This window comes from Zea mays, chromosome 7, assembly GCF_902167145.1.
Source record: "Zea mays cultivar B73 chromosome 7, Zm-B73-REFERENCE-NAM-5.0, whole genome shotgun sequence".
NCBI classification, from domain to species: domain Eukaryota; kingdom Viridiplantae; phylum Streptophyta; class Magnoliopsida; order Poales; family Poaceae; genus Zea; species Zea mays.
Window position 1 is genome coordinate 177,736,523 of NC_050102.1, and position 25,555 is coordinate 177,762,077.

The following is a 25,555-nucleotide window of genomic DNA, read 5'->3' on the forward strand; positions in this document are numbered from 1 at the left end:
ATTTTCAGAGGTACACATTGGCTCAAATTTTGGAGACTCCTACAGAAGGAAGAAACACAACAACAAATCTTTGTCGTGTGTCAATCTTTGGAGGTGGTGGCTATGGAGGTCTTCGCGAGCCACGGGTGGCGGTCTAATACAAGGATTGACGCAGTTTAGTGTTTGTGATCTTATATTCCATATCATGTTTTAAGTTGAAGTTTGTTTGATCCACAAATTGCTGGGATGATGTATTATTTGAGTTGTATGGCTGTATGCTTGAAAATGCAAAAGGCCGAAATGATATTTCCATTTCCAAAAAAACTACAAAGTAGTTTGGAGCGCTGCCCGCGTGCCATAAAGTGATAGGAGGAAGAAGAGAGGAGGGGCCACCACCAAAGCCCCCCTCGTCGCGTCAGACAAGTTAGGCTTTGTTAGATTATTACCATTATTAGTGGATTGGATGGGATTAGAAAAAATTAAGAAGTTTGACTTATTTAGGATTTAAACCTACACAATTCCACTCAATCCATATGGATTGAGAGCTAACCGAACAAGGCCTTATCGTGGTTGCGCTGAGATGCTTGGGCCGGGCTCACAGGAGAGTATCTCGTGGCCCTGTCAACTACCCAGCTTTCTCCCGTTTTTCGACTAAAACCTTCCTTTAAAAAAACTGAAAACAATGGCGCGCTTTTTAGAAAAAAACAATTGGAGCATGTAAATATATGCGCCTCCTTACAAGGGATTATGACTCGGCACGATGATTGATCCATTTAGATATGACTCGGCACATAACCCTAGCTAACCCTCGGTAAAGTAGAAACAAATCTGTGGGATTATGTCACTTTTCAGTTGTTTGTCTTCTTTCAGGGAGATCTCGCTGAAAAGCCTCGCGGAAGAACATACAATGGCCCAAATGACAACAACGCGTACATTGCACTATCAGATTTACAGGCGCGCAGATCTTACAGACGTGGGAAGTTTCTTCTGGCCACTGCCATTCGGTGCAGCTTCTGTACAGTCCCGGCCAGAGAAGCCGCGCCGCTAGTCCGCTACAAACACAAGCGGTGTCTGGCGGCTGACGCACCAGCATTCTACTAGCAAGCATCCTCGAGCTTCATCGGTGCCGGCCGTGGTGCGTCCTCGAGCTTCCGGCCGCGTGCCTGCGAGAATGCTCATGCCTCGCGTGGGAGAGGAGCATGTCGGACTGAGCGAGCCGCCTGCTGAACTCACTGCTGCCGCGATGGTGGTTGTCGCCCTGTAGAAAAAGTTGCGGCCATCAGAAGCCCACAATTAACTGCTGAATGAGTAGCATTTATAGTGGAGGTACTTCACCATTCGTGGATTTATATCTGGTTGGTTTGATCTGGCTAGAAGCTCGATTGTCTCGTCCATCTCCAAGGTCTTTTGCTGAAGGCTGTCTTTCTCCAGCTACAAAAACACGTGCGCACAGCTTAGCATGTCCGAAAATCAGGTGGTAAGTTGAACAGTGCAATGTGTTTTGGAGAGGGAAGTTCTCTGGCGCAGAAGTATTTTCTGAACCTGCAACATTTCAATCTGCGCTTCTAGCATCTGCTCCCGTTGCTCGAGCTGTTCAACGAGCAGTTGAGCCTCCAATAGGTCCGTCTTTCTTTGGTCCATGTCATCAAGCAAGCTTCAAGTTGGAAGAAACAGTCCCAGTTTGTTCACTTGACTCGGTAATTCCAAGTATAAGCAAAATGATCAGATGGACAAGTCAGGGTTAGAAGTTTCACCTGTCCCTTTCCAGAATAAGATGGCCAAGTTGTTCCTTCAGCGCTTCGAGCTCTGTATCCTGCAATGGCAAAACAGATGAAAAATGAGGAACACCATCTCATTGTATGGTTCAACTTAGTAAGACGCAGATTTGTTGGTGGCGTACCTTCGCCTTTGATTGTTCAATCTGTTGCTGGGATGCTATGAGCAACTTTTGCAGCTCTTCTTGGTCAACCAAATTCTAGACATGTGAACAACAAACCTCACTAAGTGAACAGTATAACAAGCACCTAATAGTTAACAGCTTGGAGAAACTTCTGGTGCTTACAGCATAGTTTGTCATGTCTAGTTTGACACCAAGTAGTTCTCTTATAATATCATGCGTCATGGTATCCACAGCAGCTAGTCTTGATGTTAGCAAGCATATCTGTGGTCAAAGGAGAGAGAAAAAAACATAAACTTTACAGGAAGTAGATGGATATTGGACAAAAAATAGTACAGAATATAGTTAAGCATGACAAAACACAGCATAATCACTTGTATCTTATTTCCCAGAGAAATGATAAGCTGTCAAAATTTCTTCAAGGAAATAATCTATCACAGTGCAGCACAAAATTTAAGCGTTCAGGTCATTAATCCTTTCTTTTTAAGTAAATAGATGGCATCTGATGTATCATAGCATAAGCTATGGTTTCTAGCATAAATAATAGTTCTTGTATTGAATAATAGCCTAACGAGGAAAACCAACTAGGTAGCATGACATTTGAATTCGGTACAAATGCTGAACCTCATTGCAATCAGAGGACATATACTCGTCCGGTAGGGGAAAGACCGCCCCCACGGTATTATATTAAGAAGAAGTTGGCCCGACCAAGAAAGCATGAGAGTCTGCCCCTATAAGCCAGATCTTTACTTGTGATTTGAGCACTCTCAGTCCCTACACGAGGATTCCCCCTAGGTCAATTCATCTCATGTGCACACAACCAAGAGAACCAACGAGTGACACTTTTTAAACATCAATCTAAAATTTGTTTCCACTGGGATTCGAACTCAGGACCTGAGAAGTGCTACTTAAACCACCTAACCAACTCAGCTAGAGGTCCTTTCGCATCAAAGTACATATACAACAGCAACATTGTGAATAGCGTGAGACAATGCATCCTGGTTAACAATATATCATGAATTCATGATTGACCAGTGCTAAATAATTAAATCCAGACTACTACGAAAACCAAAGGTCAAAGGAACACATGTTACTTACCTCTTTCTGTTTGCAACTAACCAAACCTTCTAGTTCTTCAATTCGTTGGCGTGCCACCAAGATTTCTTGATCTCTCTCAGAGTTCATTTGTTGAATAATGCTAGATATGCACCGGAAAGGGGAGCTGGATCCTCTTGCTCGCCCTGAAGGCTTTTCAGTCTTGGGGACAGTCTCAGAATAAGATTCATGCGGACCAAACCTCTGTCTAGAAACCATGTGTTCCATTTCATTGTACTGCACGGCAAGATTTATTAGCACATAGACAGCAGAAATAGACACACAAAAAAGAACTATATAGGTAGCGTACCATACCTTCTCCTGAAACAACAAGGACTGTGCTTCTGAATGCAGGACCAACTCAGCAATATGCTCTTTGTATTGTCCAATCTATAGAATCGCTGGTTTAGATTATTATTTAAGAGAAGAAAGAACTCAAATCTCAAATAGTTGTGTATAAGTTCGACATGAACCTCATCATCTTTACGCTTTGCTTCCAATTTGAGACCTTCAATCTTCTTTCTGACACCTTGATGTGCAAGAATCTCAGCTTGCAATCTCCTAAATTGAAGATGCCATCAAATGAAACAAGCTCATCAAGACACTTTATGGGTGCCCTCAAGACAAAAAGCAATTCATATGAATCCTTACTTTTCTAGATGACATTTCGCTTGACACGATTCCTCAGCAGCATCACATTTTGATGCTTTTTCTTCAGCAAGCATGTCATTAATAGCTTGAAATTGGGCTTCAGATTGTTTATGTATTTGATAGTTCCTTACTTCCTCTTTAAGGTTGCATACCTTCAGGAAAAAATGAATATGTGATTGATAATACTGTGCACAAAGTAGAGTCTGACTCTCCATGTTCATGCACCAATCCCTGCATAGTTACATAAATCTAAGGGAAAATGGAAATTTATGGTACTCTTGTGCTACATGCATTATAATCACCATTACAAAATGTTTATAGCATCTATATATAAAGTTATAAACAGAGAAGGCACAAAACAAAGAAGACCAATGAAGAGTACCTCTTCCTCAAGAACAGTTACTGTTCCTTCAAGTTCCTCGACAGATCGTTCAAGAATCTTAACCTCCTCTTCTTTTTCCTCAGCATAAATTTTACTAATCTCTGCAGTCTACAGAAGCATGACAAATGCCCACTTTCAACTAAATTCAGAGCTGCGGATGAAAAAAAAAACTGATTACAAAATACTTACTTGACGAACTTCAATAGCAGCAGCTTCATTTTCCTCAGCTAAAGCCAATGCCATCTCAAGCTTGTCCCTTAACTTAAATATCTCTGCCTGGAGATTGTCTCTGTCACTACTCATTATTTTAATGCTATTGTTTAATTCTTCAATATCTGACATCAACTGCCCCACTTCACAACGATTTAGAAATAGTATTTGGCTCTCCAGTCCCTCTATGACCTTAACTTTTTCTTCCAACAGCACTTTTGTTTCACTATTCTTCATAGTTTCATCTTCCAACATCACTCTCAGACCTTTGTTCTCCTTCAATAATGCTGATGATAAACTTTGAGATTGCTCTAACTCTAATCTTAAATTAATGAGTCTGGCACCATTTTCAGCTAGTTCTTCCTCAAGTACCTTTTGTTTTTTCAACATGGTTTCCATTGTGGAAGTTTTCATATCTAGTTCTCTTTGAGTATTGCTAAGGGCAATAGATATTTCATCAGCTTTATCTTTCATATCTTTCGCGTTTGAGGCAGACTCTTGCAGTAGTTTAAGATCAAAAGACAATCCTTCAACAACATTGCTCTTCCTGTTAAATTCTCTTCTGAGTGATGCATAGTCTGTACTATAATCAGATTGAGAAAGTTTTCTGCTACCCCACTGGCATGAATTCGACTCTACCTGTTGGCGAGCAGACCCACAAGCATGTGTACTTAGGTGATGGAACTGCTCTATAGATCTGCTTTTTTCTTCTATAAGTGATACCATGTTTGCTATATATGACCTTGAGTCAATTATATATCTTTTCAAGTCTTGGCCAAAAGTAATAATCTCTGAGCAAAGAGCAAAGAGTTCTACTGTAGAAACACTTTGAATTTGCTGGAACGACTTCCTTATTGTAGCAGCGAGCTTTGTCATCTCTGTAACACACTCATTTATCTGTTGATGCAATTTGTCATACTTCTGGGATGTACAAGAGCTTGATGCTTCAAGTTCCTTCAACTCACCGATCAGAGAACTTTTCTCAGACAACAACAATTCCACCGCTTGCCTGCAATTATCTCTCTCAAGTTTCAATCCTTCATTGGCCTTCAGCAAAGCTGAAAGCATGAGTTCAGCCTCTTCCATGGTTTCATGAGCTGCCTCAAAATTTGAAAATAAGGCCAGAACCTTATTTGATTTGTCCTCGACAAGATGCATCACACTATCAAGCTTTGACTGCAAGGTTTGGCACAATAAAATTCCACATTAGCGATCAGCTTTTTTCCATAATACAGAAAGAAAACATCAACTGCCTAAAACAACAGATTGGTTATGGAGAGGCAAAGCTCATACACATATATTGAAAGCAATTTTCCCTTAGGCCCTGTTTGTTTCGTTGGAATTCAATTCCATTTTAATAATTATAATTTAGATAAAACTAATTAAGTTCATATATTTATATATGTAATATATTTGTATATTATCCTAAATCATATGAGAGAGATAGTTATATACTATATTTATGTTATAGCGAAGCAAGTAGAAGAGTGTGCTATAAATTGTACATCGGAAAAATAGTATGTAAATCTATAGAATTAATTTCCATTTCTCACCCCATTAATTTGAGATAGACTTATATGATAACTTTGGAAAGTGGTGGAATGTCACATTCTAAAAAAATAGACTATTTCATTAGTAAGATTCTAATTCCTCAAAATGAAAAAAACAAACGGGGCCTTAAAGAGAGAGTGTCCGGAAAAATAACAGATTGGTTATGGAGAGGCAAAGCTCATACACATATATAGGCAAGGAACCAGATCGATTTATGGAATCAGCACCAATCAAGGGATCCTTGCCTATTCTATCACACCACACAAGGCAAGGCGCATGGCCTGTGCAGCCACATGCCAAGGGGCCAAAGGACCAGCCTAAAACAACTTGCTAACATTCCCCACCAAAATACACCTTGCTATGATGTGTGTGTGTGGGGGGGGGGGGGCAAGGAGAGAGAGAGAGAGAGACTATGTGTTAGGAAAAGTAGAATATGTACTTTCATGCTAGTGGCATTTCCATATGAAAAATTGACTTTTGTGTTTCTTAGTGATCGATTTGAACATATGGATGCACACTTTATTCAAGCTAAAAATAAATAGAGGAGAATGGATTTTATCGCCGGTTGAAGAAATAAATAATAAAACACAGTATATAATCTTCTTGTGAAGCTCCATTGTAATGATTTTTTAGCAAAATATTGATGTGGTACAAAACATGGCCTACAACTTAGCAAGTAGTTTCAGTAGAGCAGAAGGGGCAATGAGAACAGGTAGGAAGTTGGATAATAAACCTGATAAGTTAAATGATGAAACAATGAATTCTGAGAGGCTAAAGTTTGATATTGCTTGCTTGTTTACACCAACTAAAAAAAGATTCTATTGTGATACCTTCGATTTCAGCTGTAATAGATTTGTCTATAGGCAAATGATATTTCACGCTACTCACACCAGATGCATGCATAGTTAGGCTGTTGCTTAGCTTGGAGTACCTGATAATCTGGACTAGCTTGACTGGCTGCTGGTTGATTTTCATCATGATCCTCAATCATGTCAACTGAACTACCAGGCAACAGTAGGTCATCACGAGAATGCCCTTTTGCTCTTTCTGCAAATACAAATTTTTCTGGTTTCAAATTGTTCCTTAGTTCTTGTATTATACAATCCTTTTGGTGCAATAGTCCCACTAGCTGTAGTTCTTCCTGAGAGTTTTCTTCATTATCCAACTGCTGAGCTTCAGTTATAGCAAGGGTTGCACCTTTTAAAATATGCAGCTTTTCCTTCACTTCCCTGCCAATTTTTTGTGCAGTTTGTAGTTCAGTTTGAAGTTTGAATATCATCTTTTCTTTCTCAATGCTAATTTTCATAGCCTTCTCAACATGTTCACTTACAGAACTGTTACTGTGAGGAAATGAGCTAATCATATTATCAATGTTCTGATATGCATCATCCAGTGATCTACATCCATCTGTTAAGAAGCTTGTTAGATCAAAAATTGCAGCCTCCCATTCTTCAGATAAAGAAGCAATTTCTACATCTTTTGCAACAATAATCTCTGAAAGCTTATTGCTTTCTTCAGCCATAATAAACAGCTTCTCTTTGAGCTCTTCATTTGTTCTTTTAAGGTTTTCCAATTCATCCTGTGATAGATGTTTACTTGAGTTCACTGTTTCAATCTCTTGGCACGATAAAGTCTCATCATGCAAATGTATACCCCTAAATGGAGGCTTTTCATGGACATGATATGTGTCATCCTTCTCTAGAAAATTCAGATCAGTTAGAATAGTACTTTTGTTAAGAACATCATGTGAAGACGCCATAGCTAAGTTTAAGCACTGAGACAATACACCATCATACTCTGATGCTGTTCTAGGATCCCTAAAGTCATGTGTTTCAGGATCATGCAAATGAGGAGAGTCCGGATCTTCACTGTCAATTTCATAAGGTAATTCAAGTTGAAATGATTCTGAAATATTAGTTGTGATCTCTGCTTGCATGAACTGCCTGTTAACATCATCTGTTGACAAATATGAAAAATTCTTCCCGGCTTGATCCTGTTGTGAAGTCAAAATAACAGATAAATGTAAGCTAAGTTTAGACCTAGGATTATGCATACACAATGAAAGAGTAAAAATCCAACATGTTGCATTGCATTGGTGCTTGTGGCCACAACATTCTCCTTTTCCTCAGGAGCAACCTGAATATAGGATGAACGAATATGAGCATCAAGCATTGGGTTATTGGAGGTAGTGCAAACGTCATACATACTTGATTTGTGCAGGCTTTCTGGTATTGTATAAGTTCACAGCGCAGCTTATTTACTTCACTGCAATAAACATGAATGGTAAATTGATCAGTAGATTGTAAGGTCCTAGAAACAAGTAGATGTTAGTGTGTATATATATTTCTTCTCTTGTATTGTATTCTTTTTAGAATTTAGGGTTCTCTCTGTAAACTTACCCTATATACATTTGCCCTTTGGGCCCTATGAAATAGACAAGTTGTCATTTGCTTCTCTCCTAACATGGTAGATAGCTAGAGTTTCCCCCAGCCGCCAGCCACCGGCTGCTGCGCCACCGCCGTCGGCCACCACCCGACCGTGCACAACACACCTGCCCGCCCTCGTGCGAAGTAGCACGGCCCCTAGCTAGGGTTGGAGCCTAGACCGTCGGCGCCCCCACCCATCGCCGGAGTCCGGCCAACCGCCGGCACCACGGAATGAAGCCAGTTGTCGGCGTCCCTACTCCTGATGCCTACCTGCCCCGCCCGCTCGTTGGCCTCCTAGTAGCAGCGCGCCCAGTTCACGCTCCCACCGCTGCTCGCCAGTCGCCGGCCGTCGCCGCCAACGTGCCTGCACTCACCGCCCTCCAGTTTCGGCTGTCGCGCCTTGCGCTCTCGATCTCTGGACGTCGAGTTCATCGTCGGCGCACCCTCAGCTTCTCCACGCCCCGTCGGCGTTCCCTCGGCGCCTGCGTTCACTGCGCCACCGCATCGGTGTTCTTTCACCTCAGTCGCACCACCTCTTCGCGTTGCCGTCTTCCCTGGCCTACACTATCGTCTCCCTCGCCTTGCGTCATCAGCTTCCTCGCCTTGCCCGTCCTCGCCACACCCGTGCCGACCGTCCTAGCGCCTGCCCGTGAGCGCCACCATCTCTGACTGCTGCCACCAGCTGTCACCTGCAGCGCCGTTGCGCGCTTCTGCGTTGCTCGCCGGTCCAACCTGCTTTCCTGCTCCGCTCAGCACGATCCATCACAACCCACTCAACATGGTTGCTCCTTGTTCCACCTCTCTTATGCCATTTCCCTCCGTACCTTTGATGGGACCAACTTTCGTGAGTGGTCAGTGACGAACCCTCCTGTCCAAGGGGGCGCTGCTACTGTCTTCTGCAGCTACTGCAAGGCGACGACCGACAACACATACCATCGAGAAGTGCAGACAATGTCCTCCTCGTCGCCAACCTCTAATATGTGTTTTGACGTTTAAACATAGTTCAAACGTCGTTTAAATGTAGTTTTAATAACACTGCCAGTCCTCCACTAACGCTGCCGTAGCTTTTGCCGCCCCCACTTCATTTAGCTTTGCTCAGTGGCACCATCGTCTCGGTCACATGGCACCATCGTCTCGGTCACATGTGTGGGTCTCGTTTGTCATCACTTGTTCCTAGTGGTGTTCTTGGGACGGTTTCTGGTGATACCTCCCTGGTTTTAAGCTTGGCAAGCAACTACAGTAGCCCTATCCTAGTAGTCAGACTGCAGACTCAACCTTTTGATCTTGTTCACTCTAATGTATGGGGCATTGCTCCCTTCGTTTCGAAAGAGGGACATCGCTATTATGTGATTTCATTGATGATTTTTCTCGTTTCGCATAAGTTATTTTTTGGATTCACGAGCTCAAGTTCCCACTGCCTATCAGAATTTTGCTATTATGGTCACACCCAATTTGATTCTCACATTCATGTGTCACGGGCCGACTCTGCAGGCGAGTATTTGTCTCGCGCTCTCCGTCAATCTCTCGCTAAGCAAGGCACCCTTCCTCAACATTCTTGTACCGGTGCTCACGCTCACAATGCTGTTGTTGAGTGTAGGCACCATCATCTTCTTGAAACTGCTCTTGCATCACTCCTGACATCCTTTGTTTCTCTTCATTTTTGGGCTGAAGTTGTGTCTACAACTGTTTACCTTGTGAACATTCAACCCTCTATTGCTCTACATGGTGCCACTCCTCTTGAGCAACTCTTTGCTCGACCATCGCAGTACAGTCATCTTCATGCTTTTGGTTGTGTTGCCTTTGTCCTTCTCCAATCTCGTGAAAGGACCAAGCTCATTGGACAATCTGTTTAGTGTGTCTTCCTTGGATATGACTCTGAGCGTAAGGGATATCGTTGTTGGGACTTTGTCACTCGTCGCATTCGAGTGTCTCGGGACGTCACCTTTGATGAGTCTCGTCCCTTCTTTACTATGGATTTGTCCTCTTCTTCCTCTCCCACTGAGTCTGTTGATTTCCTCAGTTTGGTTCCGCCTCTTCCTATCACCTTGTCCCTGCTATCTATTCCTCCTTCATCACCATCACCTCCACCTCCCTCTCCTCCACCACCACCCCCTCCTCTACCTCCCTCTCCTCTACCATCATCGCCTCCTCTACCTCCGCTAACTCCACCTCCTCTATCATTGACCGTCGTCTCTTCAGCTCTATGCTTATTCTGATGTGATTTGGGGTACCGATCCTTCGGATTTCAAATCCATCTCTGTCTATTGTGTCTTTCTTGGGTCCTCCTTGGTTTTTATGGAAGACCAAGAAGCAGACTGTTGTTGCTCATTCCAGTGTTGATGTTGAGTTGTGTACTTTGGCCAGTATGACGGCTGAGGTAACATGGCTTTGGTGGTTGTTGGCTGACTTTGAGATTTCTCTCACTACCTCCACGTCTATGCACTGTGATCATACCGGTGCCATTATTATTGCTTTGGATCCAATGAAGCATCGACTCACTAAACGCATTAGCATCGACTGTTTCTATGTTCGATATGCAGTTTAGGATCATGTGATTTCCCTTCAGTATGTGCCTTCAGAGTTGCAGCTTGCTGATTTGCTTGCAAGGCTCATACTAGAGCTCAACATAGTTTTATTCTCTCCAAACTCAGTGTTGTTGACCCGACATGAGTTTGAGACGGGTGTTAGTGTGTATATATAGTTCCGTTCTTGTATTGTATTTTCTCTAGAATTTAGGGTTCTCTATGTAAACTTACCCAATGTACATTTACCCTTTGGGTCCTATGGAATAGACAAATTGTCATTTGCTTCTCTCCTAACAGATGTAAGGTGTGTAACAGTTAACATGAGCAGTATATTGTGATAATCAGGAAGTCTATATGAATATACATTGAGAATTTAAGATGTAATACGGTTGTAAAATACTTACCGAGCTAATAGAACATTGTTTTCTAAGCACGCATCCAATTCCTTCCTGCAACTGTCAAGCTCCTTGATGAGCTCATCACCCTAAAATCATTGCAACTCACAATTAGAAAGTAAAGTAGTAAACTAAGGTCGTTCTTTGTTATATGCGAACTAGCTTCGCCTCCAAATTATCCCACTTCTCCTTATGGGTTATGATACGATATTTCTTGATAAAATTTAGGCTAATCTTTTGGCTTCCTTTAAAACAAAGAACAGGGACCACACCGATGTGCATACATAATGAACCAAAACCAATGAGAACACACCTGAGGTTCTACTTCTTTACGAGTTGTTGTGTATTTCTGCTCAAGAATATGGAGGAACTACAAATGCAAAATTATTAGAACAGCATGCAAGATTAAAAAGATTCAGCAGAAAGAAGCTCTGAAGGTTGAACATACATGATTCCGCAAAAGAGATATTTCTGTCAATAACATATCTCTTTCCCCTTGCTTGTAGAAGTTATGAAGCCTGTATGTCAGTAAAGTAGAATAAGCTACATTCACTTTCTTCAAAGGCACGATCCAAATCACTATGTATGTTTTCTGTGTGAAACCAAAATCAGTAGGAATTCAAAAACTTTAATATTGCAATATTACGTTGTAAGTTCCTCAATCAATCTCTTGTTTTCCAAAGCGAAGTGAGTCAATTGAGGATTTTCATTGATTTGTTCTTGCAACAACTGAATCTCCATGGACAATGCAGCATTTTCACCAATCGAGTGTAATCTTTGTTTTTCACCACGAAGTTCGAGTCTCTTCCTCAAGCGATGTGCGTCAGACTCCATCAGGTTGACCTATCAAAATAGATAGCTAGTATCAGTAATGAAAGCATACACAAGTACACAACTCATTATATTATAATTTATAAGATAATTGTATGGCGTAGATTTGAGGATATAAGAGCAAATTGATTATTAGCTCTTCTTTAATAAATTGAGTAGCCTACCCTAACTTGCTTCGGACTAAAAGGCTTCGTTGTTGTTGTTGCTTTAATAAATTGAGACATCTGCGATAGAAAATAGTATTACCAAACGGTTCAAGTGTTGTATTTCTGCTTCCAGTTTCCCAATCTTGGTCTCTGCTGATTTCTCTCTCCTGAGGCTTCTAACCAAGACATCTTCTAGATGGCTAACCTGTTATTAATATATGAATACTTAGTTCTATGTTGTACTATATAGTTATTATATTTACCAAAACGAAAAATCATGCCATGTGACCTTTTGCTTTAGGATATTGAGATCACAGTCTAGTTGTTCATCTACTCCACACGAAGTTTTGAATTCATTGGCAAAGTATGAATTAAGCAACAAGCTAGGTGATCCAGGACAATCTTTTTGCTTCTTCAAGCATGTCAGTTGATCCTGTAAGAGTGAAGTCAAGCATTATACAAAGAATCACATGTAATTCAATAAGACCCCGTTTGGATCCTTGTAATTGAATTTCATTCTAATAATCGTAATTTAGATAAATCAATTAAGCTAATATGATTTTATACAAAATATATTTGTATATTACTATTGACCATATGGTGGAGATATTTATATTCTACATTTCTGCTATAGGGTAGCGAACCGAAGAGCGTGTTATAAGTTGCAAAGTAGAAACATAGACCAGTGATACATAATATTAATTTCCACCCTCATCCTATGAATTTGGGATAAGCTTATATCTAAACTTTGGAAGATGGTGGAAAAGTCAAATTCCAAACTAAATAACCTACTCTATTAAGTAAATTCCAATTTCTTTAAAATGAAGAGATCCAAACGGGCCCTAAGGGAATTTTGAAAGGGAAAGAAAGTAAACCTTACCTTTAGTTCCTCTATCTGCCTTTGTAAAGCAATAACATCTCCTGAAGCGTCTTCATTTACTTTTGCCTAACACAAATGGATCCCCAACTAAGTCAGCAGGAAAACGTTCCATATCTTAACAAAGTCACTATACTTGAAAAACTAAGTACATTATTTTGAATCAACTTTGCACGTTGGGCAAACTTCAAGGTACTCAATGTCTCACTGGAAGAACTGTAATAGAGAAAATTCATAGATGACTGAGTCAAGCACATTGTGAAGTACCCAGAAAAAATGTTGAATAGCAATTAGAGAATATGAAAGATACAGAGAATGGATACCATATAGATGGGCTAACATTGGAAACAATTGTTGTTTTAGAGTTCCCTCCTAGGGAATCCTGGAAAGATATAAAATGAGCTAGAGAAAACAATGGACACAATAAGGTTGGAAAGACCCATGTGCTTTTATTTGTATTTTAACCTGAAGTAGAAATGTAAGCCTTGAATCTCTATAAGGAACATGACGGCTTCTCCCATTTGCAACATCCACCAGAGTCATAATAACAAGCCTGGAAGAGAATATAAATGGATCATAATTTGATTTCTTTTGCGTGGTGCTTCTTAAACTACAATTTTTCATGCTAGCAGAGCTCAATCTTGACATTCAATACGAATATATTTGTTACATTCAATATTATGCATCAATATTTACCTCGTCAAGAAATAGGGCAGGTTTCAAAAAAAATGAAAAAATACAATTGTGAAACAACTCCAGCTAAGTGTTATGATAGGTTTATCGAGCCAATGTTAAATCTAGCCATTCTAATGGAGATAAAAAACAATAGAAATCATTTGGGACATAATCCTCTTAGCGATGTGCCATATCAGAACCCAGGCATAGTGATAAATGGCCAAAGGTCGGGTTCCTTGGTGATGTGTCATGTCGCGATCTAGGCATGGTGTCAAGTGAGCAAGGATCAGGTCGCTACTTCCTTAGTGGCACGCTACATCGGCGTCCGTATATAATGAAAAATGTGCTAGGGTTTTCACATTATCGACAGTTGCGAAAATGTAGGACCACTTACAGGTAAGTTAAGGGAGTTAGTTGAGATAGTGACTAGAAGGCGTGTAAATATTGTATGCATCCAAGAGACTAAATGAAAGGGCTAGAAGGCGAAGATGGAAAATGTCGGCTTTAAGCTTTTGGTACAAAGGAATAACTGCAAATATAAATAGAGTTTTGAATTTTGATTGATAAGGATCTCAAAAAAGCGTGTGGTGGACGTGAGAATGCAAGGAGATAGGATTATCGTAGACAAACTTATCATGGGCAAGGTTATTAAGGCGAGCGAGAGTCGTAAGGCGTCCTCTTGCCTTGTCGTGAGAGTAAGGCGAGAGGAGGCACGACGGCGATGCAGGGGAGATGAAGAGAGAGGAGAGCTATGGGAGAGGGAGAGGGGGGGGGGAGATCGGCGGCGTGAGGGAGAGGAGAGCAGTGGCAGCAGGGGGAGAGACAAGAGAGTGGTGGTTGTGCAAAACCCTAACCCTAATCAGGTAGTTGGACCAAGCCCATTACACAGGGGTAGTCAGGTAAATATAAGAGGGCTCAAGCCAAAACCCTAAACGGGAGTCTAACACCCACTAGTCTCAACTCTATCCTGTACAGATGTTGAGACTAATCGAAACTCAATGAATACAATCAACGATGCCCCCTTGGTGAAGATGTCTGTGAACTGCGACATGGTCGGGATGCTAAGAACGCGGACATTACCGACGATGACACGCTCACGGACAAAGTGAAGATCGATCTCTATGTGATTCGTGTGCTGATGCTGCACGAGATTGGTGGAGAAGTAGATCGCGCTGACGTTGTCGCAGTAGATGAGGGTGGAGCGCTCGAGGGGGGTGTGGAGCTCCTAGAGACGCTGACGGAGCCAAGAGGCCTTGGCCACGCCGTTGGCCACAACGCGGTACTCGGCCTCATCGCTGAAGCGCGAGACGACGAAATGCCGCTTCGCGGTCCAGGAGACGAGGTTGGCACCTAGGAACACGGTGTAACCAAAAGTGGATCAACGCGTGTCAGGGCAGCCGGCCCAGTCAGCGTCGATGTAGACCACGAGCTACGACGTCGGGGAGGGTCAAAGGAGTAGGCCGTAGTCGATGGAGCCACAAAGGTAGCAAAGGATCCGCTTGAGAGCGATAAGGTTGGGTTCCCGTGGGGTGTGTGCATGTGAAGGCACACCTGCTGGACAGTGTATGCGATGTGAGCCGAGAGAAGGTCTGGTACCAGTGGCGGGCCTAGGAATTTGAAACCGGGTATTCAAAGATTCAAAAGTTTAAATAAATTAGTGCCTCAATCCTTTTCTGTACTATACATTATTGATAAAATAACATAGATTTGCAAAAAATCATGGGTATTCAAGTGCATACCCATGATCCCCTCTAGGCCCGCCCCTGTCTGGTACTGGAGTGCGTTGGTGAGGCTCCGATAGGCCATCGCGTCGACGACCGAAGTCGCGTCGACGACCGGCGTCGCGTCGACGACCGGGGGCCCATCATCCTCAGAGAGCTTCACCTGAGTATCGACAGGCATGGAGCAGGGCTTGCAATCGGACATGGCAGCCCGCTCTAGGATGTTGCTTGCAATCGGACATGGCAGCCCGCTCTAGGATGTCGAGAGCGTACTAGCGCCGGTGGAGGAAGACACCCTGAGACTCAGGGGCGGATCTCCGACCGGGGCTGCCTGGGCTGCAGCCCCGGTCGCGGCCCAGTAAAGTGAAGAGGCCCACTGCGAGTACGCGACCGCCCAGGCGCCTAGCTCCAGCCGCCCAGCTCCAGCCAGTCCCGTGAACATCCTCCCTCTAGTCCATCTACCCTCCAGCTACAGTCGGTAGCCAGCACCCTGCAGGCCGAGCGCCGCTCGCCCGGAGCCCCGCCGCAGTCCGCAGTCCGCACCCCGCAGCGCCGCTCGCCCGGAGCACCGCCGCGAGCCTACGACCACGCCGTTGTCCAGCCGCCGCTCCACTGTTTGTGAAGCACATTTGTGAAGCAGACAAGCTGTGATTTGTGATCGTGCGCTAAACCCTAACTGTGATTTGTGAAGCAGACAAGCAGTGAAGGTGAAACATGTGCTATTGTTTGCTTTGAGTTTGATTTAAAGTTTTGATTTGATTATTTATTTGGTAGTAATCTCATGTTTATAGGATATGTTTGTAGATATTCAAGATGAAAAGATTTTGAAACATTTTCAAGGCTTAAGAACTCGGAAGATAAATTTACCTCGCAACATCAACTCATGGTACGTGCAAGATTATTGTATTTCTAGAATTGGTATCGAATTATTTTTAGACTATATATTTCTTAAATGTTTAAATTATATCTCGGTTTTTGTCTCATATTAAACATCAATGGTATTTTTTGTTTGGTTTAAAAAAAATTATAGTCTTAGCTTAGTAGCCCCCCTCTTGGATCAATCCTGGATCCGCCACTTCTGAGACTATCTCTAGGCGATGATCTCGAGGAAGTGGTGGAGGGGCCCCAGGTCCTTCCTCGCGAACTCGCGTTGAAGAGCGGTGATCGTGCGCTTAATAAGAGCGGCAATCGACGTCGTAAGCCAATGGATGAACAAGGACGTGTCCGACTTGGCCTCGACGAAGCCGAGGGAGACCAAGTAGGAGGCGAAGCGACTACCAGGCCTGCGGCGCCTGCTTGAGGTCGTACAGGGAGCGGTTCAGCCGGCAAACCAGGTCCGGGCGAGCGAAGTTGATGAAGCCGTTGGCTGGCTTCAGTAGACTGTATCTATTAGAGTGCCGTGGAGGAAGGCATTCTTGACGTCGAGCTGGGGGGCGTCCAGTCCCGAGAGAGGGCAAGGAAAAAGACGGGTCGAATGGGGGCGAACTTGATGACTGGGTTGAAGGTCTCGTCGTAGTCCACTTCGGGACGTTGGCCTTGTGATGAAAATCCACTTGTCGGTAACCACGTTAGTGCCTCATGGACGCGGCACCAGGTCCCAAGTGTGGTTGACCATCATAGCAGCGTTCTCCTCCATAGCGCGACACCAGTGGGGATCAGCGAGGGCGGCACGAACGGAGGAGGGAACTGGGGAGGCGTCAGCTGTCAGGACCAGTCGACCGACGAGGCGGAGAACTCCGACCGAGTGGTGAGTCACCATTAGGTGAACGTGGCCGAGGTCACGATGGATGGTGACCGTGTGGTACACCGGCGGCTCGGCACATGTACGAGCCGGTGGGGACCGATGGAGCGATCCACCCGCAACGGTGGTAGATGAGGGCAGGGTCGGTGAAGTGTGCTAGACGGGGCGTAGGCGATGGCCAACAACACATCCTTGTTCATCCATTGGCTTACGGTGTCTAGTGACGAACTTCTTCAGCGCGCGATCATCACCCTTCAGCGTGAGTTCGCGATGAAGGACCCCAGACTTATCCACCATTTCCTCGACATCACCGCGGAGTGGCGACCTCAAGGTCTCTTCCTACACCAACGCCAGTACGCTCTCGACATCCTAGAGCAGGCTAGCATGTCCAACTACAAGCCCTGCTCCACGCATGTCGACACTCAGGTGAAGCAATCTGAGGACGACGGGCCCCTGGTCACCGACACGACGACCTACCGAAGCCTCACCGCGCTCTCCAGTATCTGACCTTCTCTAGGCCTGATATTGCCTACGTCGTCCAACAGGTGTGCCTTCACATGCACACCCCACGGGAGCCCCATCTCACCGCTCTCAAGTGGATCCTTCGCTACCTCCGTGGCTCCATCAACTACGACCTACTCCTTCGACCCTCCCCGACATCAGAATTCGTGATCTACACCGATGTTGACTGGGTTGGCTGCCCCGACACGCGTCGGTCCACCTCCGGTTATGTCGTGTTACTAGGCACCAACCTCGTCTCCTGGGCCGCCAAGCGGCAACCCGTCGTCTCTCGCTCTAGCGCTGAGGTCGAGTACCGCATTGTGACCAACGACGTGGCAGAGGCCTCCTGGCTCCACCAGCTTCTCCAGGAGCTCCACAACCCCCTCCAACATGTCACCCTCGTCTACTGCGACAACGTCAGCGTGGTCTACCTCTCCACCAATCCCGTGCAGCATCAGCGCACGAAGCATGTGGAGATCGACCTTCACTTCGTCTACGAGCGTGTCGCTGCTGGTGACATTCATGTTCTCAGTGTCCCGACCACGTTGCAGTTCGCCGGCATCTTCACCAAGGGGTGTCGACGAGTGTTTTCGCCGAGTTTCGATTCTGTCTCAACATCTGTACAGGATAGACCTGTTATAGGATGCACTCCCAACCCTTACTAGGGTTAGGTTTTCCAACCCTGATTAGGGTTAGGGTTTCCCACACATGAGGATATCATAGAATCTAAAATGCAAGTTTATAGGACGGCGACTAGACCTATTACGTTGTATGGTACAGATTACAGAATCTTGGCCAACAAAATGTTCATCAAATAAGTGTTGCAAAAATGCATATGTTGCATTGGATTTGTGGTGGCCATATAAGAAGAGAGCAAGTCTAGAACGATGATATACATGATAGGCTAAGGATACAAATTTAAAAAAGCTTGTCCAACATTGGTTGAGATGGTTTAGACATGTCAACCAGAGACCTCCAAAAGCACCAGTTCGTACCAGGATCCTAAGACATGATAGCAACAAAAAGAGAGAAAGAGGAAGACCGAAGTTGACATGAAAACAGACAGTAAAAAGTGACTTGAAAAGATGGAATATACACAAACATTCATCCTTGAATATGAGTGCATCGAAAACAGATTTTCGTGTGCCCAAGTTTTGACTCATGGTTCTGTTGGGTTTTAACTCTAGCCTACCCTTACTTGCTTAGTACTAAAAGGCTTTGTTGTTGTGAAACTTAACATGAAAGGGACTAGCATTTCTTATGCTACAATTGTTACAATATAAGCATGAAGTTAGCCTTGCTAGATATAAAATGCTTGCAGCTGAATAAAAATTGCACATGCAATTATTTACTTGTATTTATGACTTATGAGTCCAAATAGTATGATCCACACCAAAGTACATAGAGAATTATGTCGGAGGACAAAAAGGTTACCCAAGGGTTGACAACGATCTATTAATGTTTGCAGCTTCTTTCAAGCGTTCTCCTTCGGCACCTGAGCTTTTCTGCCTAGTTTGAACACAATCAATATTTGTGAAATAAGAGGATATTGCTACTTTATTATGTATCTCACCTCTCAGAACCGGCAAGATCAACCAAATTCAACCTCCCAAACCGGAGGTGTGTCATCGAATCACTTTCCCAACGACTCTCAATTACACAAGTAAAAACACTATGTGAGCGGCTGCTCTCGCTGTTCATATTTGTGGCAGCCATTTTCCTATTTGCAACTCCCTAGAAGAATATTTCAGGAATTTCACCGGTGTAAGTTATCACTTAACGATTACAGCACCTTCAATATTCGGATTCAATCAAAAGGAACGATGGAGAACATTCTATCACCTGTAGCAATAGCAACATAACATCATTAACAGATGACACGTAACATTCCATCAGATTTTCAACATATACCCCTTTCTTTATATCTTCACGGATCTACAGAGAAAAATAAATCTGAGATTTCACATTCAGTTCACAATAGATGAAGCAATTTCCCATCATAGTTAGCTCACCTGAAGATTGGTTGATGAGGGTTCAAGTAGATCAGTTATTTGTTCATTGTAAATCTCTAGAAAAGAGCATTTGCAGATATATTTAAGCTTTTCTTCTCTCCGGCGCTCTTCTTCCTTCACATTCATTACATTTAGCCTATTAATCAACAATAATTCAGTAAAGAAGACATACAACAATCGTACCTCATTTATCCGCCGAAAAAGATATTCAAAAATGCGAGGTGTCAATCCAGCATCTTTACTAAGCTCATTGCCCAACTTTGAAAGTTCTCCCATCATTGTGTAAGTTTTCCCACTTCCCGTCTATCAAAGTATAGTTATTGAGTTACATACAGTTCAGGTAAATTCTTCTGCGGACAGAGAGTAGGCCAAATTGTCAGTTTGTCTTACCTGACCATAGGCAAACAGACAGCCATTGTATCCTGACATGCAGTTCTCCACCATTGGCAGACCCACAACTCTGAATAGCTTTTCCTAATTGTTGTATAGACAAAAGGTTGCTTAGGCTAAAGGAAGACTGATCCAGAAAGGAGCAAAAAGAGTGCTAGCACACTAGAGACCTGTGATATTGTTTCGCATGCAACATGGTCAAACGTGAACATGGTTTCCGGATGCCCTGTCCAGCTCAATGTCTTTGAGCTATCCTGCAGTAAGCATCTTTTCTGACCATGAGTCGCATTCTCAGCGTCACTAATTGGTCTTATTCGTATCAGAACCTGTAGAAACCACATCAAAAGTCCGACATAAACCATATTAGCTTTAGAAGCCTGCGGATCTGCGAGCACATATCGAATTCTGCCACATTCAAAGAAAAAAAAGGCACAATTGGCATGATGCAGAATCACTAAAAAATGGAATGATAGAATTCAACGCGCTTGACAAGCCAATAAAATGCATCAACCTTACATGATGGTTAGACATGATTATTGATTATTCTTCATTTTATTTTCTTCAAAGACGGTGACACCATTATTAGTAGAATTGATGATGCGCACGGTCAAGCTAGCATAATATGAGGATTACTTGATCGTCGTCAAGGCCATCAATATTTTCAAGGAGCACGGTTGCCAAGCTAATTGATACAGGATGATTGTTATGTAGTTTATTTACTGCTTCTACTGAACCATTTTCACCGAATTCACAGGTTCGAGCTCCAAATATCCAACCTGCACATTGCGATCCTTCCAGAACGCGGGGTCCTCGTCGAGCTCGAAGTGCGGCACCTCCAGGGGCACCTCCGCGGCCGCGACATCCCTCTGATCGAACACCCTCTTCGCCGCCCCAACCGAACAGGTCCGGTCCTTGGCCCCCGACCCCGCCGCGGAGGCCCTGGGCGTGCCGGCCAGCGACTTGGGCGTCGCCGGCGCGGACCGAGGGTTCCGCCCGGGATCCGCGATGGCCGAGAGCGGCGACCTCGGGGGCAGCGAGAAATGCGGAGCAGAGGGGAGGGCGAACGCGGATGAGGACGAGGAGGGCGCGGCGGCGTTGTCTTCGTTCTCATTGGACTCCGCCGCCGCCGTGGACGCGCGGCGGGTGCGCGAGGTGGAGGCGCGCCGGCCGCCCGCGCCGGCGCCGGGTGCGGCCATGGAGGTGGCGGGCGGAGCAGTGAGTGAGTGAGGTGGCGAGAGCGTGAGTGGGAGCGGGGTGGGCCGAGAGCCAGAGACGCAGAGGCGACCAGAAACGGTCGATGGGGTCTCCCCTTGGGTTCTCTCCGCTCCAATTCAAATTTTGAACTGCGACGGCGACGTCGGCGATGAGCTGGATCTGATGGAGGCTTTCGTCTCGGCCGCGTGCCATTGTTCCAGTCGAAGTGCTTAATAATAATTAGTCATCTGGAAAGTCGTTGGACTAGGTTCGTTCATTAATATTCACGACGGCAGACTTTTGTTTTAATAAAATAGTAAAAATACTAGTTCAATATCGGTACGTTGCACGCAATACCAATCATTTTGATGGTATATTGCAACAGTTTTATGACTCACGAGTGTAAAAATACATTTAAAGTTAGAGTGGACTCTCCTAAAAAATAAATTTAAAATTCAAGAAGCTATATACGCACATATCAGATGTTAAACTGCACATACTTCTTAGATAACGAGATGATACTATCCTGAAATGTTACGTTATATGTGGCTTCATGTCATGTTAGACTTTGACGTGAGAGTGAAAAATAGATCTACTTTACGCGCTTTGTGTATGAGCGGGACACACGAAACTTAAACTTTAAATATTAGATATAAGTGGGATAAAGATAAATATGTTTGGACCTCAGTTTAAATTAGAAAGGACTGTGACATTTTTAAAAAAATGATGGTGGAAAAAATTGTGCTCTCTCTATTTCGTTTTAGTTGTTACAAAATTGAACTATTCAGCGATAATTAAAATGAAACGGAAGGAGTACTTTATATGACATCACACCAGAGGCACCAAATCTTTGGCACAACCATCAAGGATAGAACATGTGGATGCTGCTCGAATATGCATGAACAACCTTGTAAATGAATAGAACCATCAGCAGAAGTCTGGGTGTGCCGATTTGTGCGCCATAATAGACCAAGATTGAGAAAAAAAAAGAGAAATATGATAATCCCGTTTCTAGCCCAAAGTCCGGTGATTCTACTTATCGCTTAATTTTTTTCAGTTATTTTAAATTTAGACCCATAAAAGTCCACTGAATAGTCATCGGTCCAAATTCTCACGTCCACATATACGCTCCATATATATTCTCTATACGTATTTTTTAAGTTAGATGATTTAGATATAATATGTGTATTATACTATGCAAAGTGAGTTCTTTTTTCAAAAAAATCCAAAATAAAACACTAAATTGATATATTTTCTGATAAATCCTATAAACTCATTTATCGGCAACCTCCGTTAATTTTTCTTGGTAAACTGAATTGTCAAGATTACCTTTTGGCTGCTTACAAAATGTTAGTGCACACACCACCAACATTATCATTCGTTTTTTTGGAAATAAATCGGACAGATGTATCAGCACTTTGTGCATCTCACGTAAAAGAGGCCTGCTGTTGGGAATGGGTCGAGCTTTTGAGCCAGACCATCAACACGTATGTGTTTTGGCGAGATTCAGTTTCTGTTCTACTATTCTTTCAGCCCAAAGTAATAGACTCAATATCAGTCGCCCACCGACTCAATACAGGCCCAATGGAACAAATTCTCCATATTTTAAGTTTATAGGGAGAATTTGTGTTTATGCCCTCACATTGAAGTCTAATGGTGAATTTGTCCTCATTTTGACTAGGTGATTTGGCCTCTCGTTTTCAAAATAAAGGTAGAGTATACCCTGGCTACTTGGCTAGCAATACTACTGTCGGCGTTTCGAACCCGGGGGGTCCCTGGACCGACGAGTAAATTGTCGCCGCGTGCCCCATCCCAGATGGGTCGGCGCGAGACGGAGCGCGAAGGGGGAGGAAGCCGGAGGGAGACAGGCGTAAAAGGGGAAACCCGCGGCCTTCGTGTTTATCCCGCGCCCAGGTCGGGTGCGCTTGCAGTAGGGGGTTACAAGCGTCCACGCGGGAGGGAGCGAGCGGCTCACGCGAGCGCCGTCCCGTCCTTCCCCGCGCGGCCAACCCTCTGTAAGAGGGCCCTGGACCTTCCTTTTATAGGCGTAAGGAAAGGATCCAGGTGTACAATGGGGGGTGTAGCAGTGTGCTAACGTGTCTAGCGGAGGAGAGCTAGTGCCCTAAGTACATGCCATCGTGGCAGCCGGAGAGGTTTTGGCACCCGGTTCGTGTGGTGTTGTGGCCGTCGGAGGAGCGCTGGAGCCTAGCGGAAGGACAGCTGTCGGGGCTGTCGAGTCCTTGCTGACGTCCCCTTGCTTCCGTAAGGGGGCTGAGAGTCGCCGTCGTCATAGAGCATGCGGGGCGCCATCATTACTTGTTTACCGGGGCGAGCCAGATGGGACGTCGGTCTTGTTCCCCGTAGCCTGAGTTAGCTTGGGGTAGGGTAATGATGGCGCCTCCTGTGACATGGTCGGTCCGAGCCCTGGGTTGGGCGAGGTGGAGGCTCCTCCGAGGTCGAGGTCGAGTCTGTCTTCCAAGGCCGAGGTCGAGTCCGAGCCCCTGGGTCGGGCGAGGCGGAGACCGTCGGCTGAGGCCAGGGCTGAGTCCGAGCCCTGGGGTCGGGCGAAGCGGAGTTTGTCATCTTCCGGGGCTGAGCCCGAGTCCGATCCCTGGGGTCGGGCGAAGCGGAGTTCGTCGTCTTCTGGGGCTGAGCCCGAGTCCGAGCCCTGGGGTCGGGCGATGCGGAGTTCGTCGTCTTCCGGGGCTGAGCCCGAGTCCGAGCCCTAGGGTCGGGCGAAGCGGAGTTGAAAGTCGCCTAGAGGGGGGGTGAATAGGGCGAAACTGAAATTTACAAATATAAACACAACTACAAGCAGGGTTAGCGTTAGAAATAAGGAAATGAGTCCGCGAGAGAGGGCGCAAAACAAATCGCAAGCAAATGAAGAGTGTGACACGCGGATTTGTTTTACCGAGGTTCGGTTCTCGCAAACCTACTCCCCGTTGAGGAGGCCACAAAGGCCGGGTCTCTTTCAACCCTTCCCTCTCTCAAACGATCCCTCGGATCGAGTGAGCTTTCTCTTCTCAATCACTTTGGAACACAAAGTTCCCACAAGGACCACCACAAGTTTGGTGTCTCTTGCCTCAATTACAAGTGAGTTTGATCGCAATGAAAGAATCAAGAAAGAAGAAAGCAATCCAAGCGCAAGAGCTCGAAAGAACACAAGCAAATCTCTCTCTCTAGTCACTATGGTGTTGTGTGGAATTTGGAGAGGATTTGATCTCTTTGGTGTGTCTAGAATTGAATGCTAGAGCTCTTGTAGTAGTTGGGAAGTGGAAAACTTGGATGCAATGAATGGTGGGGTGGTTGGGGTATTTATAGCCCCAACCACCAAAAGTGGCCGTTGGGAGCCTGTCTGTTCGATGGCGCACCGGACAGTCCGGTGCACACCGGACATGTCCGGTGCCCCCGCCACGTCATCACTGCCGTTGGATTCTGACCGTTGGAGCTTCTGACTTGTGGGCCCGCCTGGGTGTCCGGTGCACACCGGACATGTACTGTTCCTTGTCCGGTGTGCCAGTATGGGCGCGCCTGACTTCTGCGCGCGTTGCGCGCGCATTTAATGCGCCGCAGGTAGCCGTTGCTCCGGAGTTGCACCGGACAGTCCGGTGCACACCGGACATGTCCGGTGAATTATAGCGGACTAGCCGTTGGAGATTCCCGAAGCTGGCGAGTTCCTGAGGCCGCTCCTCCTTGGCGCACCGGACACTGTCCGGTGTACACCGGACAGTCCGGTGAATTATAGCGCGAGTGCCTCTGGAAATTCCCGAAGGTGGCGAGTTCGAGTTGGAGTCCTCTGGTGCACCGGACACTGTCCGGTGTACACCGGACAGTCCGGTGCTCCCAGACCAGAGGGCCTTCGGTTGCCACTTTGCTCCTTTGTTGAATCCAAAACTTGATCTTTTTATTGGCTGAGTGTGAACCTTTTACACCTGTATAATCTATACACTTGGGCAAACTAGTTAGTCCAAATATTTGTGTTGGGCAATTCAACCACCAAAATTAATTAGGGACTAGGTGTAAGCCTAATTCCCTTTCAATCTCCCCCTTTTTGGTGATTGATGCCAACACAAACCAAAGCAGATATAGAAGTGCATAATTGAACTAGTTTGCATAATGTAAGTGCAAAGGTTGCTTGGAATTGAGCCAATATAAATACTTACAAGATATGCATGGATTGTTTCTTTCTTATTTAACATTTTGGACCACGTTTGCACCACATGTTTTGTTTTTGCAAACTATTTTGTAAATCCTTTTCAAAGTTCTTTTGCAAATAGTCAAAGGTAATTGAATAAGATTTTGTAAAGCATTTTCAAGATTTTTGAAATCTCCCTCTGTTTCAAATGCTTTTCCTTT

The 25,555-nt window shown here is 44.6% G+C and overlaps 1 protein-coding gene and 1 long non-coding RNA gene across 2 annotated transcripts; one reads left to right on the forward strand and one right to left on the reverse strand.

Moving 5' to 3' along the window:
- Nucleotides 1-653: 653 nt before the first annotated feature.
- LOC103633476 (kinesin-like protein KIN-12E) lies at nucleotides 654-21,405 on the reverse strand. The gene is made up of 33 exons (XM_008655172.4): nucleotides 20,782-21,405; nucleotides 20,176-20,331; nucleotides 20,006-20,089; nucleotides 19,799-19,918; nucleotides 19,616-19,729; nucleotides 19,446-19,538; nucleotides 19,177-19,337; nucleotides 19,038-19,112; nucleotides 13,431-13,518; nucleotides 13,289-13,347; nucleotides 13,118-13,181; nucleotides 12,969-13,034; nucleotides 12,378-12,521; nucleotides 12,189-12,293; nucleotides 11,758-11,954; nucleotides 11,560-11,629; nucleotides 11,425-11,481; nucleotides 11,121-11,200; nucleotides 7,973-8,030; nucleotides 7,845-7,901; nucleotides 6,697-7,758; nucleotides 4,194-5,390; nucleotides 4,005-4,112; nucleotides 3,623-3,774; nucleotides 3,445-3,532; nucleotides 3,287-3,361; nucleotides 2,975-3,208; nucleotides 2,042-2,140; nucleotides 1,880-1,954; nucleotides 1,734-1,792; nucleotides 1,522-1,633; nucleotides 1,315-1,410; nucleotides 654-1,237 (listed from the first exon to the last, which is right to left on the reverse strand). The coding sequence occupies exons 1-33, from the start codon at nucleotides 21,199-21,201 to the stop codon at nucleotides 1,097-1,099; spliced, it is 5,766 nt and encodes a 1,921-aa protein (XP_008653394.1). The 5' UTR covers nucleotides 21,202-21,405; the 3' UTR covers nucleotides 654-1,096.
- On the forward strand, nucleotides 14,436-20,867 carry LOC109940733 (uncharacterized). The gene is made up of 3 exons (XR_002263362.2): nucleotides 14,436-16,068; nucleotides 16,166-16,247; nucleotides 20,760-20,867. It is a non-coding gene; the product is annotated as an uncharacterized lncRNA (long non-coding RNA).
- Nucleotides 21,406-25,555: the final 4,150 nt, after the last annotated feature.